Genomic DNA, 15274 nt, shown 5'->3' on the forward strand with positions numbered 1-15274 from the left:
ATGTCCATATGTTTACTGTTTTTCCATGATGGGTAAATTCAATATTAGATAACTGTAATGATGTTATATGTAGTTTTCCTCTTTCAATAAACACAAAAGCAAATTGTGATCGGTGAGATAAAATTACAAAAAGTAAAATGCGTATTGTTCCCTGTGAATACTCACTGCGGTGTTTCCAAAACAGTGCAAGGACGTCCGTCAGTAACGATTCAAACTACTTTCAAAGCAGTAATTATAGAGACACTGTGTTCATGTTTAATCTTAGTTCAGGGAAGAAAGGCCATAATGACCCTAAAGGCTTTAAAAATATATAAATGTTAAAGATTATAACTTGTAACCAACTTGTTTCTCATAATATTAAATGCTCTTGAATAAACCTTAAACTGCCTGTGTTGCTTCAGAAGCACTGGATTCCCCACAACTGGTGCAGAAATAATGCAGGTGTTGGCACACAGTAAACACCTGGTACACACAGTAACACAAGACCACCAATGACATACATTCATACATACATACACACATCTATATATCTATATCTATAGATATATATGTATACATACATACTGCACATACAAACATAGAGACACACACACACACACACACACACACACACACACACACACACACACACAGTACCAATACATATACACACATACATACATAAATACATATTTGTATGTACTGTGCAAAAGTGAAAGGATGTATGATACCTTGTATGAGTTAAGGAATTCTGGTATTTTGTAACAAACTTTTCCGACTTTTACATTGTGTGTAGGTGTGTGTGTGTGTGCGCGTGTGTCGCACTATAACTCTTTGTAATCCATTCAGCATGTAACAGAAAGGATGGGATCATAGTGGTGTCTGACTTCCTGTGTATGAGCGTGAGTGTGTGTTTGTGTGTCTGTGTGTGCGCGTGTGTGTGTCAGCGAAAGAGCCACCTGCACTGCACACAGTCTACCAAATGTCAGAGCTCAAATCATCGCTGCACTGAGAACATCACATGTGAGTACTTCTAAACATGCTGCATTCACACAGCGTTCTACTGGTTTTGGGAGTTGATTTAAGGGCTTCTGTCACTGGGAGAAGTCGGCATACGGCAGCATAGCCTAGTTTGTACATGAGGCGAAAAAAGGTTCTACAAATACTGGCGAACTCTGCCGAAGATGCTCTCTTGTTGACAGAAGCAAAGGGCACCGAGGGGCTCAAACCTGCTCTCCTGCCGGCCCTCAAGCAACACACTGATGGTTTTGTGTTGTCTTGGCCATGGTTTGTTTTCCTCTGTCTTGTTCTTAATTCCCCTCAAACTGACACAAATTATCTCAAATAATTATAATTCTAAGAAAAACTTTGAGCTGTAAAACTTGTTTTGGCTGAACGTCTCCTGATATTAAATCTAAGAGGATAAGAGATGACTCGTTTTATCATGAGCCTGAAATAATCGTTTTAATGTGTCAGCCTCGATGTGTTTATTGCCCCCCGATGACTCTCTTTGTGTTTGATGCTCATGAGGAAGGATTTCAAAATCTTAAATCAGAAAGGCCTAAAATAGAATCCTTTCTTATTCGCTTTCTTGAAGCGTAAAGTTCAGAACTTATGCAACAGCAAATGCGCCGTTTTGTTGATTTTGCAATCAATGGGGCGTTGTACTGGATTGACACACAAACAGATGTTATGGAGGAGATAGCTGGAAATATGTAGTATTAACACAGGATATAGCAAACTGTTAACTGTTGGTGTCCGCTGTTGCTAAGGGGTGAAACTTAGAGGCCTTCAAAGTGACAAACATGAACGATGATCGTGTAGCTTTAAAAGTTTAACGTTTTTCATTCAAACAACTCGCTGATACTGAAATACTAAGTCCTGTAATGGGTCAAAGGACATTTATATTGCTATTTATTGCAAATGCTGTATACGGAGGAGGAGTTGCCTTATTAGCTAAAAATATGTCTCCAACAATTCCTGAAGAAATGCGGTTATGCTGTTGACACATATGTGCGTGCTGAATTCTACATGTCACATTGAAGTGGCATACAGCATTTATTATTATTAAGTGTAATGTAACTTAACCAGACGCACATTGATCCACATAAACAGTGGGACCTCGGTGCAGGGGGTTTTAATAATTCAAAGTTCTGCTCCGTAGAAAAGCTAAAAACTCATTTGGGGTCCATGTTTGGTAGAAACTCAAACCATTTATCAAATTCCTTCATGTCCTGTTGATCAATATGAAATAAAACTAATTAATGGTTTGTCATTTTGAAATATATTTTACAAATACTAGTAATGTCATCCATCCCAATACGGCGGTCTGTACAGGATCCGCATACGATTTGCTTGTTATCCGAATAATATAAACACAGAGAATGTTCTAAATAATATCCACATAAACGTGAATAATATCCACATAAACGTAAATAATATCCACATAAAAGTGAATAATATCCACATAAACGTAAATAATATCCACATAAACGTGAATAATATCCACATAAGGGACATTAACAAATGGCCGGTTTGACGTGATTTTATACAAATATGTTAGCCGGCAGCTGAATGACTTGAAGATGGTCATTGTACCGCGCGTATACATTGACAAATGCACCTCCACATTTTGTACATTTTGCACATTTCTATGTAACGTTTCTTTGCTGCGTTGAAAAGCAACGGATCAGCTATTAACCCTTTATTTCTAAACTTTTACCTCACGTTCCTATATTTTGTGTTTTGTGATGGTTTTTATCTGTTCTTTTAGTCTTTGCATTTGTAAATCTGCTTCCCCTCATTCCTCCCTTTCAGTTTATTTAATGGTATTAATCTGCTAACATCTTCTATGTTGGTCCATTCCTCATTAATAACCACTCAAATTAAACACCCATCAAATTAAAACAAGTCCCGTGAGGCGTCCCATAGGATGTAATATTCTGTGTCCATACGGAGGACATTTTGTGTGTGACTATTATGTTTTGTGTGCACATTTCAGTCTGTTCAAAGTCTCGTACTGTTCTTCACGCACATGCACTTTGGAATTAAGAAATACGATTCAAAGATCGATGTTCTTCTTTAATTTGGTAGGGTTCACATCAACCAAATATCATAAAGTTATATCTTTATACATTTATGTTTTTTCTTTTTCTTTTTTGAAAAGACAACTACAACAACAACCTACAATATTTAGAGTTTTCTATTCAACATTTGTCTCCAGGTTTGTTGTGAGTGATTGAAGTCCGTGGACGATAATTACCGGCAGCAATTTTTTACCCGGTTGTTGTAAAAACCTTAATGATTTTTGTCTCAATATGACTTTGACCACTGAGAGGTCAGAGGTCAGCTGACAGCCACGATGTTGCGCGTCGCTGTCCAGTTGCAGTCGTAGTGACTCATTTAGTAAAATGAGGTGAGCCTTCCCTGTTTTAGTACGTTCATCAGGACGTAATCAGATGTATCGATAAACAAAAGGGCCGCATGGTCACAGCAAACTATTTCTTTACGTTCAGGGTGCAGAGCCAAAATTATGAAATGGTTTTATGAACAACTTCATTTATAAATACACAAAAAAACGCACTCTTTTTCCCCTCTCAGCGTGTACTTCATTGTCTCTCCTTGAGGTGATTACTAAGCTGTGTTCCCCTTGCATTGTTATGAAAATATAACATCTTTGGAAGTGTTTTCTTATGAGACATCGGGATTCCCTTTGCAAGGCTATTACTCAGTCCTCTTTCTCACCGTTTGCCTTTCAGCAACGATCCCACACAAACACACACAATCATTCAAAGCGAAACTGATATTTCGGAACCAGTGTGTCTCCCTCCCTCTTGTAATTTCCACTCGGGCATCATTCCACCAGGAGCACGTATCCAGTTCCTGAGACAACCGTGACATACACAATGTATGAGTAATATAAAGCGTTCGTGTTTGTTCCACAAAGCCATGTAAACATCTGGCAGATGTTGGTGCCATATTGTGCCAGTGAGCAGCTTCTGAACAGGTGCAACATTCAGCGGGTTGATGTGCGAGTTCTCAGACAGTCAACAAACATTCACCTGGCCACCAACCGCAGGTGTAAACAGCGCAGTTATTTCTAAATAACGCACGGCCCTTTGACTGAAAATAATCTGCTGTAAACTCCCCTCACGTTTGTCTGGAGTTAAATGCAGGTTTTAGTGCTTGAACAACTGGTTCGCTGTGATGGACCACTGATCCGTCTCAGATTTATACTTTATTTTCTACTTTGCCGTTTCGCTTGTAACCAGGTGACAGACACAGAGTGATGCCTCTCCAGCGTGTATCAAACGTACGTGACTTTAAACTGCCGAGCAAGGCGATGCTCACCAGAAGACCAGCGATAAAGTGCTTTGAACCAGGAAATGAAACATAATGGTTAAACAGATGTGTGCACCTGTGCATGTCGGTCACTGTAGCATCTACATTGCAACACTATTGCTTTGTGTACTGTACGTAAATAACAATAGTTTCTTATCTGTGCGCAGTGGACTATACTTGTAATCTAGAATACTTTGTAGAGACAATAAACAATAGCTAATACCTAAACTATAAAAGGTCTAAAACCTTGATGTAGCACAGCAGTTTCTATTCAGCAGTTTTGTGGTTTATTACTTACGAGATGTCTGATTCTGACAATAAGTGAATGTATAATCCAGTCGAACTGATTAGTTACAGGAATGTAGTGACTTCAACCACGGAAACGATGATATGATTTCACCAACAACTCCATAGAATCAGCTTTATGTTACCAACAACTAAATGAGAGGAATTCAGTTGGAACCTCTCAGGAATATAACACAAACCTGACTTGACATGAAACCATGACACTTAAAACACTTCTAACAAAAATAGCTTATTTTTCCATTCTGAAGAAACGATGCAGCTGCCCACGTGCAATACAGTAACGAAACAAAAAAATGGGCATCGATGTGTACGAACGATGTCGTTGCAGTGGTGAGTGGGAGACACATCTATTGTCTCACAAATCTAAAGTTTCAAAGAATCTTGAATGAACTTTCCCCACGCGACGAAACGTCTTTTCAGTCAATGAGCAGAATGTCACTTGTTTCTGATTCTCGGCCTCTTTTCCACTGACATTTTGTTTGTTTTTAAAATATCACACCTTGTACATTCCCGCACACGCAGGGCTGCAGACGGCCTCCAGCATGTTGGGCTACCTGCCTCTGTTCAATCGAACACAATTTGTCTGAGCTAAAAAGTTTAAAACACACCAAAAAAGCAGAAGATTTGAGATTTCACGGTGAGGGGAATCCTCAGAAGGACTGTAAGGAGGGTGAGGAAGCCTGAGATACATATCAAATGGGTGAATCACTCCTTCCTTCTTGCGTGTGGCCCACACTTTGAGTCTATTTCTCTTTCAGTAATGAAACGCCTCGTCAGGTGTGTTACTAATGAGGGAGTCCTCACTTTCAGGTGTTTTCCATCCAAACCACAGTTCAACAAACAGAATCCACTGAAATCAGCATCAACGTGAACATTTACTTTCCTACACATTTATGCCCAGATTGCTCCCCAGGTAAACATGGCCGCCCCTGGAAAGTGAATGTCTCACTTTTGGCGGCCATAACTTTGGTTGCGCGGAGCGAAGAAAAGGCTGGTTGTGTTTGAGGCTCGGAGGGAGCAGAAGCAGGTGTGAGCGCTTCATGAAGACAGTACGGAGTCAGGCCGACAAACCTCAGAGAGACACATGAGACGAGTGTGAGATGTTTGCTTTGTCCTTGTTGTGGTTCATCTTTCTAAACCACCTCGGCAGTGTGTTTGTGCAGCTCCAGTCCCTTAATGATCCCCAGAGATGTCATCAGTTAGCTTAGCCTCAAAATGCCTAAAATGAAGAAATTATACTTCAATGACTTAAAACTTCAAGCCGTCTGGATTGTATTGTTTTCTGGCTTCTTCTGCAACATTAAGTGCCACATTTTACAAGCATCCTTGAGTGATTTTATTCACGAATAAACATATTTATTGGTGGTTGTGAGCTCAGCATAAAAGAAAGAAACTCATGCGACGTTTGGTGCCATTGCAGTTTAATTTACACTTAGTCCCCTTTCCAAAAAGTTTTAAAAGTATGAGCGTCTGTTTGAGGGTTTTCGTTGCCCTTTGTATTAACTCCTGGCAGTGCAGTAAAGTGATAGTGTAACAGTTTTGTGTCTTATTTCAGTGAAATTCCCAAAGGGCTGTCACAGACAAACAAAGAGGGAGAGGCACAGATGTTTTATTACGGCCGTATTGAGTGCAGACGGGAATCTACAGAAGGTTAAGAGTGGAGATAAACACAAGCAGATGTTTAGAAGTGAAACCGTCTTTTACTTTAGAATGAACAGTAGATGTTCTCTAAGAAAAAGCCAAATACAACTGATCAGGAGTCCACAAAAGCAGCCACACAAGATTAGTATTTATTGAGGGAAAAATATCACAGAGCCGGAACCGGCACTTTGCATTTGCGAGTTTGTTTGTTAAAACCCCGGCTGCGCTCATTTGCTTGGTTAATTCGGATTGGCTCGCATATTATCATCGAATACCATTTAATTGGAAGAGAAAACGAGAATTCCATCGGATGAAAACATTTACTCACAGCTGTTAATCTCTTCCAGCCTTGCGGACCGTCGGTGGAATCTTCTCCCAACTTTTTTTTAAACTCAAGTCGAATTCCTTTTTTACAATCAAACATTCAAACATGGCGTGCTGAACTAAAAGGAAATGTGTGTAAAATTGTACACATACATTTTGGAGCAGCCAAAAGAACTTTGCGATTTAAAAAATGCAGCTTCTATGTGAAGTTAACAAACAGTGATGAAAAATACAGGTCGATGATCCGTGTTTTCTTCACATACGTAAGAGCAGCTCGACCATTTTGACGAGGGACATTATGTTCCAATGGCGAGCAAAGTATATATATCGTTGTCAGGCGGAAAATGGTAAAAGTGGTACAAGAATTTACATTAATATGATCTATTAAGATTAATTATTGTAATCTGAAGACTAAAAAGGGAAACAGTATGACGCCTGTATATCAGAGACATGAGATTTACACTAAAGACGTAATCAATGTTAAAGTGATTCAATGAACAATATTTCAATGTGGGTCAGTATGGAAATGACACAGTTGATTTTGAACTCTCTTGATATATTTTTATTGTTTTGCGGGAATATTAAACTCACGTGATCACGTTTCCCCTTATAGCCGCAAGATGAATTCTCCTAAACTAAATAATCCACGGTTTCTTTTTAGAAACTTCTCCTTTTTCACTTCCCTTTTCAGCTGCTTGGTTCAGCACTCCATGGCTTTTATTCTGATGAACTAATTATGTATCTAAATCAGTACGATTATCTGACATGAGGAAAATCCACTGAGCAATCCTAATAAATAAGGCCGTAACCCGCCCAAGTGCTGTTTAAAACATTCCGAAGATAGATAATGAATCCCTGGAGATTATTATCAGACAGAAACTCAAATAACAAATTTAACCATTTAGGATTATTTGTTGGACAGATTCAGAGGTAAAAAGGAACAAACTATATAATAAATATACTAATTAACTTACTAATTGATATATTTCACCATTACACTGCCCAAATGATATAATGTATGATATGATATAATATGAAGCATGGATTTTTAAAAGATTAAGTGTTTTGCTGTTTAATATCTTAAGAGCTCTTGTCCTCGTCCTTTGCAACAACCAATCAAAGATCATTATTCTCCTTTCGGCTTTTGTTGATGACTGTGCGTTTGGTTTCCAGACCAATCGGAGAGGAGGGAGGTGCGACGCCACTAAAAAAGCAAGTTCGTTTGATAGATATTCAACATTTCCAACCAACTCGGGGTCAGAGCACAAAGGGACACAGCGCTCAACAACAGATGTGAGTATAATGTAATTTAAAAAAATGTTTTGCTAAGTATATATCTGTTTCCAAATGTCAAAGCATTTATACATTTACATTTATATAAATATAATCATTTTTCTGTCGAATGATAATATTTATTTATTATTATATCTGTATGTCCAGCGGAGGCTGAAAGAACCTAGTTTTATACATTCATCTAATTACAGTGGCAAAAAAACAAAAATATTTTTTTTTCATAAAATTGCTCAAATATAATAACACTTTTGTTGTAATTGTTGTATTCCTTCTGGACAACACAAAATGACAAACTCGCTGCACACACAATTTACATATTAGAAACACGAAGTATCATTGCATTTATTTTGTATAGACCTTTAAAGAATAATTGTAAAAGACGTTCAAATATAGCAATCTGAACTAAATATGTTTAGATTAACGGCGGTTGGCGCATCCATTGTTTTCCGTATCAGACCTGTAAACTATATCTGTGTGTAATCCCTTGAGATGTAAAGACAAAATATGTTAAATTCAGTTATGTGAAAAGCAGAGGCCGTTTAATCAATGAATTATGCCGTCATACTACTCCTTTTTTCTGCCTCTCTCCTCCATCCCCGCTTGATGTTGAAGCTCCATCCCGACTGCACCTGTGACCCTCTCGGTTTCTGGGTTTCAGCTCCCCAGGTGATGCCACTTTCAACGTCTAATATCTTCAGTTATCATCTGTCTCCAGTCTCCACTTCCACCACCGTCTTATAAACGCTGATCTCAGTGAGATAATAATGCAATATTATTTATCGTCTATCTAATAAATATCTAATGCATTTCTATATTCACATCTTTACAATCTTTGATCTTTTACAGATAGTTTGTAAAGATACTTAATCTATTTGCTTTGAGTCGTTTCCTCCTTGACACACTTCACCTCAGAGTTGAATGTTCATTGTTACTTTCCTTGAGGCAGGAACGAGACGGATGATCGTACAATTTTATCACCATGAAATACTTTTATCGATGTCTGTGTTGGCACGAGTGAAGTAAAATATACCTTGTGACCTTCATACGTTTTAAATATTAGTCCTGATACTTTTATGATGAAGGCTATAATTCTTTTTTTACGGGACATTGTGGGTCGTTTGTGTCGTTTTGCCTCTCAAGGTGAGATAAAGAACTTTTTGAGGAGTCTTTTTGGGAACATTATTTATCTGACAGGAAACAATGGGGGCAGGAGGAGGGATGGCACGCAGCAACGGCCTTTGGTCGGACAGAGGTTTCATGGCTTGGATCGTAGCACTGAACCACCAGCGCTTTAAAATGTTGGTAATCGTACCACAAAAATATTTGTTAACCCTAAATACAAATCATTGAGAAAATGCGATGTTGAAAAGTGTTTTGTAATGCATCATGCGAGATAGAAATACACCAAATGTGCAAACAATCAAAAGTTACTCATCCATCACTTAAGCCTTTTCTCCTCTTTATGAATCTTTATAAATTAAGTTTTGGAAATTTTAGGCAAGTACAAATCATAAGAGCCCATTGTATCTACTCTATTTATTCAATATAATTGATTTATTCTTGAGGCATGTTATGCATATTCGATGTTACATCTACGGTCAAAAATCTGTAATTTATCTATGGATTGATTTTGGGGTCTTTGGGGTCTTAATTTGTGTGGTCAAATCAATATAAAAACAACAACAACGTTTTTTTTGCACAATCATATACTGTACAAACCATCAAGATTAAATAGGTGTAGGGGGAGAGTGAAAGAGAGATAAGGGAGAAACTTCTACCTTTGAACCACAGTCTAAGGCTGCTGCCGGGGCTGTGGTCTCCTTCCTTTTCTCTCTTTAAGCGCGAAGAGATCCGCCTTTCGTGGAACGAGGGAGGAAGAGAGGGGGTGTGACAGGCAGAGAGGGAGGATCGGGATAAGAATCTGCAGCTTAACTAAATCAAGGCCCACCACAACGTGGCGTGCGCTCCGTCTCTCTTCCCTCGTTCAAAAACCCACCGCAGGCCGCCTACTCTCAACTCTCTCAGCTCTCTTGCTTTCATCCCCTCGAATCTCTCTGAATCTGAGACCACCACAGACCAAACTTTACTTCCTGCTGAATGAATTCTCTGTGCAGCAAGAGTAGATACACATAAATAGTAACACTGTTTTTTATTCAGAATTTAATATTATTGTTGTTATTACTAGTATTAGTATTGTTATTGACACTTTTTTTCTGTCTGCAAATTGAACCAGAACAAGTTATCTGTTTGTAAAATGGAAAGTTTAATTGTCATAGAGGTGTTAGTTAAACTCAGTCGCAGCAGTTTGCAGGCGTTAAACTGTACACGCTCCTACTCTCCAAATGATTTAACAACATGCATGACATTTCACAGCTTTGTGGACTAACAGAGTTGTGTTTTTATCTCCAGACCCGAACAGCCTAAACCAGTGGATCTCTTAAAGATGGATAACGCCTTGGATGGCAAAAAAACAACATAATTTGAGGGAAATGAGATCTAAACATTGTTGCAAAAAATGTTTCACTGAGAGAAAATTAGCTGTTAGATTTAAACTTAAGAAATCTCTCTGAAACTTTCCAACGCAGAAATTAAACGTCAGCCGTCACCTTGGTTCATCTCTTCTCTGGTCTTACTATAACTATAAAACAAGAAAGAGAGAACATCGCATCGATTTCAATGTCAATACAACAGCACTCTTACAAATTAATTTGAGCTCTGAGCTACATTGTATGGGTGGAAGACACAATATGAATAAGGTTTATTAATAATATTATTATTATCATTGTACTTAATCTATTTCAATATGTTTTCTGTATTCTTCAAAAAAATGCTTTTCAGACGAAATGAGGAATGTTTTTCACCCCGTCTTCCTCCTGCTGGCTGCGCTCACGTCCTTCACGGGTGAGACACACTGATTGCAAATGATTCCTTTATTTTGACTTTAGGACAGTTTGGCTTTGTGCAGTAACGAATAACATCCTTCTCCCTCTCTTAGGCGCACTGGAGGTGATATATGCTCAGCTGGGAGAGACGGCTACCATTAAGCCTCCAGAGATTGATGATTTTTTAGGACATTATGTGTACTGGCAGCTTGAAGACAGGGCAAATGATGTCAAAACTCTTGCCTGGCGCAATCCTTTAGGCGGATCGGGGACATTTTCAGGTGAACAATGCATTGAGCTATTGACGGATATAATAAAACTCATTAAGGTATTTTTGACAGGAACCGCCATTTAATTCTTCCCATGCAGATGACCGATGGAAAGGCAGATTGTCCTTGTCCCGTGACTCGTTGATCATCAAAGACGTACAAGAAACAGACTTTGAGACTTTTGTCTTTAAACGCGGTCCTAGTGGTACACCAACCAAATATAAACTTCTCAAATTCACAGGTAAGAGTTAGAATATTGTGACCAGCCCAGTTTAGTCACCTTGCAATATTTACATATGAAAGGACAGTTGACTCTTGTACTTTCTTTACATTTGTAATCTATGTAGGAACATAATCCATAGGAGGATGTATTTTGATCAAATCTAGTATCTTTATAAAATCTGTTCTTCGCAATACGTAGAATATTTATTCTGTTTTCATGCTCAATTTTTATTTCAGACATAACATTATGCTTTTGAAGGTGATTCAGCTAAACAACAAGGCCGTTTTGTTACTCAATAACCTTTTTTTTCTTCATCAAACTTGATTTTTGATGTATAACATAGAAGAGAAAATATTAAATTACCTACCACATTCAGAAAAGGTCTTACCCTCAATAATTTTAATAATTTCCATTCTGTTTCCTAGTGAGTGTGACCCCATCCTCTCCTCTGCTGCCGGGGGACTCGCTGACTTTGTCCTGCTCCGCACAGACTCTCCAAGGTCACAAGGACCCACAGATACAGTGGCTGAATCCCTCGGGAGAGAAAATTAAAAAAGGTCCAGCACCACTGACTCTGAAAGTAACGAGTCAAGACAGTGGCCAGTGGATTTGTGTTGTGACAAATGATAAAAAAGAGAACAAGGCCAAAGTTTCTGTTACGGTTTTAGGTGAGTGACTGCGTATGTGTGCATGTGTGCATGCACTTGTTTTACAGTAGTAAGATAACTTTGTCATTATATCTCTCTTTTCCTCCCTGTTTAGACCTCTCCCCCGGTCTTTTACGTCCTCAATACACGTCGAAATCCTGGCCTCTCACCGTGCCCTGTTCCCTCCCCGCTCACATCTCGTGGCAACAAATCAAAGCGAAGGGCCTCCAAGAAGTTCACTGGCACTTTGTCCCCGAATCAGGCCGGACTCCACAGAGGCTCTTCTCCCTCTCTCTGAAGGATCCACTCACCTGGGAGAAAGACCAAAACAGAGAACTACGCTCTGCAGCAGACCTTCAAAAAGGAAATCTGTCTTTGACCAGAAGCCGAGGGAATGAAGAAGACCAAGGAGATTATGTGTGCACCATGAAATTTAAAAACGGCGTGTTGCTGAACAGGACGGTGCACGTAAAGGTGCTGCAAAGTAAGTCAAAGTGCATTGCTTTGTACACCGGCCAGCTCAGTGATGCACTCACTCCCAACATGACATTCATTCCTTGTTGTTATCGCACTGTCCTAATTTATCTGGTTTATTTTTTCCTTTTTAATTGTCATTCAGAAGTAAGAGGTAGCCGTTGATTTGTCTACTCGCTGTTTCTGCTCGGTTTTCATCTCTCTGCTGCAGAGTTTATTTGGAAACGTCCCTGGTGTGACATTTTTAATTCAGTGGCTAATACACTTGTCTAGCTCCATTGTTTTTATGGGGAATAACAAGCTTTCCCACCGCCGTTAGAGGCTGATAACACAATTCATTTAAATTGGACTGTGTATTCTGAGGATTTATGCTCTAAAATAAGAGCATTTAATTTTTTATTTTAGTTATCATTTAACCAGAAACACCAAAACTAGTCCAAGAAAAGGGCCAATCTGGTGAAAATGGGTCCCCTGAGCTTCTCTCTGGGGTCCTGCTGCGACTTGCTCCCCCCTGGAACCGGTTCAATCCTCAACCAAGCCACATTGAACTCGTCTTTGTGGTTTTACGACTGAGCGGTTGTGCGCTTTTCACATCGATGCCGTCATGTTCTTCGGTTTCTCGTCTGTCTTTTGACAAAAAAGTTTCTCCCCCTGAAGCTTGGCAGGTTCGGCTGGCGCACTGCAGCAACAGCTGCTCAGTCAGATTCACATGTAGAGGAAAAGAGACCAAAGGACTTTTCCAGCCTGCCAAATCTTCCCGTGCTCATCGTATTTTTATTCTGTTTGCACTTCTTCCTCTCCGTCTCTTCAGTCACCTCCTCTCCAGGAACAGACTTAATTTCTGGCCAGCAGCTCAACTTGACCTGCAGCGTTGGCCATCCGACGCCCTCTGACCTGCAACTGAAGTGGGTTCCGCCCGAACAGTCGTCCCTGACGCCTGACCGGCACCTCGCCCACTTCACCGTCCCAGAAGTGGGGACGGCAGACGGCGGAAAGTGGAGATGTGAGCTGTGGCAAAGCGGCGCGCTGCTGACGTCGGCCGAGATCACGCTGAAAATCGGTGAGTGCAGGAAGTGAGAGGGGAGCAGGAAATATGACACTGGCGTGGCCTTGTGGCCACGATCGCTTTTGCAACACAAAGCGTCACATGATGTGCTGTTTGTTCTACATGCTGCTTGACGCCGCTCTGTTTCTGTTGAATGCAGAACCCAAATTGAGTTTGTGGATGCTGGTGGTCATTTGTGGTGCCGCAGTCATCGTAATCCTCCTACTCATCCTGGCATTCATCCTCTACAGACGCAGACAAGTACAGTTAAACCATTCCTATTCCTTTCTGTTGGATCGCACTGGTCTGTTAATGTGGCATTAAGAGTTGTGTGTCTCTCTGTGTGCTGATTACATTAGCAGAGGATGACGCACCTCAGCCGTCGACTCTGCAAGTGCAAAACGTACGTAACAATTATTTCCTGGTCTCCTGAAATGACTCAAGACAATCTTATAGCCAATAGGTGTTTCATAAAGAAATAAACAATTAGCAAAATCACCATCTGCACTTTGCTTTTTGGGAGCTCTGTGTCCCTTTCTATAATGTAACAAGAAACCTTTTATTTGTTATGTTACAGCCCCAAACCCAGAGGATTCTACAGAACATGATATCTCCAAGAGTGACATTTTCAAGAGGACACCGGAACGAATTGAGTTTCTGTTTAGAAGAGATGGATTTCTTTGACCTATCCACTGAACCATGAAACTCTGTCGGCTGTGTTAATAAGACAAAGTTCATGTCAGAGATTGGTTTATCACTGAGGTGTAATTCAGTAGTCCATGTCTGCCATTTTTGGATTGTTTTTATATTTCTAATGTCACATGTGATTTATATTCCAGAGGATTGCTCTATGCTTCATTTAATCAGAATTTTAACATTATTGTTTGTGATATTACTGTTGAACCGTTTATATTATGCTTTTATTTTATCCACATTGTTGCCATCTATAGTCTTTTTTTATGACTGATAACACTTGTTACTTTTTCAACTTTTTCCCTATAAGCAAATATATAAAAATGAGCATTTGTTGGTACTAGATACCCAGCTGAGCACTCTTAGTGCATTTTTTGGTGGTCCTGCAGCGGGATGGGTCCGTCTCACGGATACAAGAAGGAACAGGGAACATTTTAGACCTGGTCTGAGTCCTCTCCATCCAGACCACCGGACACGTGGTCACGTTGTTGCCTCTGATTTCAGCACGCCAAAGTGAGATGAGTTTTTTTGTGTAAAATAAGATGTAAATTGGATTGGTTTTAGGCTCTTTAGGCGGTGTGTTCACTCATTATAGCGACTCGGGTAAAGGATGAGATGTGTCTGTGTGACTGATGTTTGTTCATGAGAGAGAATCTTTGCTATTTCTGGATATCCTGACTCGGATAATGATGATCCTTCAATAAAATGTAATCACCTTTATTAACTCTCAAACAAATATCCATCTGATCTTTTCTCAGTTAACTTGTACATATTGTGTTTATAAACTAAACAAGCATTTTTCAGGTATTTGGTACAATAGTTCAGTCAACTGAAGATGAATGCATGGAAAGTATTTCCAAATCTTGTTGAGTTTCTGTACAAAGCTAAAAATCAGACAAAACTTCAGTTGTGAATTTTTAAACAAAGAATTTACTTTAAAATCCTGCTGTTGGTTTGTAAAGCCCTGAATGGTTTTGGTCCAAAATACACGTGACCTGATGATACCTTACAAAGCATCATGACCCCTCAGGTCGTCTGGGACGGGTCCTCTTTCTGTTCCACATATCTGGAACAAAATCCCAGGAAGCTGCAAGTCAGCCGCTTCAAATCAAGATTAAAGACTTTTTGAACCAGATGCAAAACTTTTTAGAACTTTT

At 39.5% G+C, this 15274-nt stretch overlaps 1 protein-coding gene across 2 annotated transcripts; it reads left to right on the forward strand.

Moving 5' to 3' along the window:
- Positions 1 to 836: 836 nt before the first annotated feature.
- On the forward strand, positions 837 to 14853 carry cd4-1 (CD4-1 molecule). Of its 2 annotated transcripts, none has more exons than XM_040165778.2 (12): positions 837 to 1002; positions 7765 to 7884; positions 8497 to 8550; positions 10723 to 10785; positions 10880 to 11047; positions 11136 to 11276; positions 11684 to 11926; positions 12021 to 12389; positions 13191 to 13439; positions 13585 to 13685; positions 13784 to 13827; positions 14002 to 14853. In XM_040165778.2, the coding sequence occupies exons 4-12, from the start codon at positions 10728 to 10730 to the stop codon at positions 14030 to 14032; spliced, it is 1404 nt and encodes a 467-aa protein (XP_040021712.2). In that variant the 5' UTR covers positions 837 to 1002; positions 7765 to 7884; positions 8497 to 8550; positions 10723 to 10727; the 3' UTR covers positions 14033 to 14853. The 2 variants fall into 2 exon arrangements, with proteins under 2 accessions (XP_040021712.2, XP_040021713.2); XM_040165779.2 differs by having other exon boundaries at positions 868 to 1002; positions 13787 to 13827.
- The last annotated feature ends 421 nt before the right edge of the window (positions 14854 to 15274 follow it).

This window comes from Gasterosteus aculeatus, chromosome 20 (genome assembly GCF_964276395.1).
Source record: "Gasterosteus aculeatus chromosome 20, fGasAcu3.hap1.1, whole genome shotgun sequence".
Lineage (NCBI taxonomy): Eukaryota > Metazoa > Chordata > Actinopteri > Perciformes > Gasterosteidae > Gasterosteus > Gasterosteus aculeatus.

Excerpts from the sequence above, each read along its gene's own strand:
- cd4-1 (XM_040165778.2), top strand. The coding sequence starts at position 10,728 with ATGAGGAATGTTTTTCACCCCGTCTTCCTCCTGCTGGCTGCGCTCACG. Across the intron at positions 10,786-10,879 it reads TGCGCTCACGTCCTTCACGG|GCGCACTGGAGGTGATATAT; the intron begins GTGAGACACACT and ends TCCCTCTCTTAG. Across the intron at positions 13,686-13,783 it reads TCCTCTACAGACGCAGACAA|CAGAGGATGACGCACCTCAG; the intron begins GTACAGTTAAAC and ends TGATTACATTAG.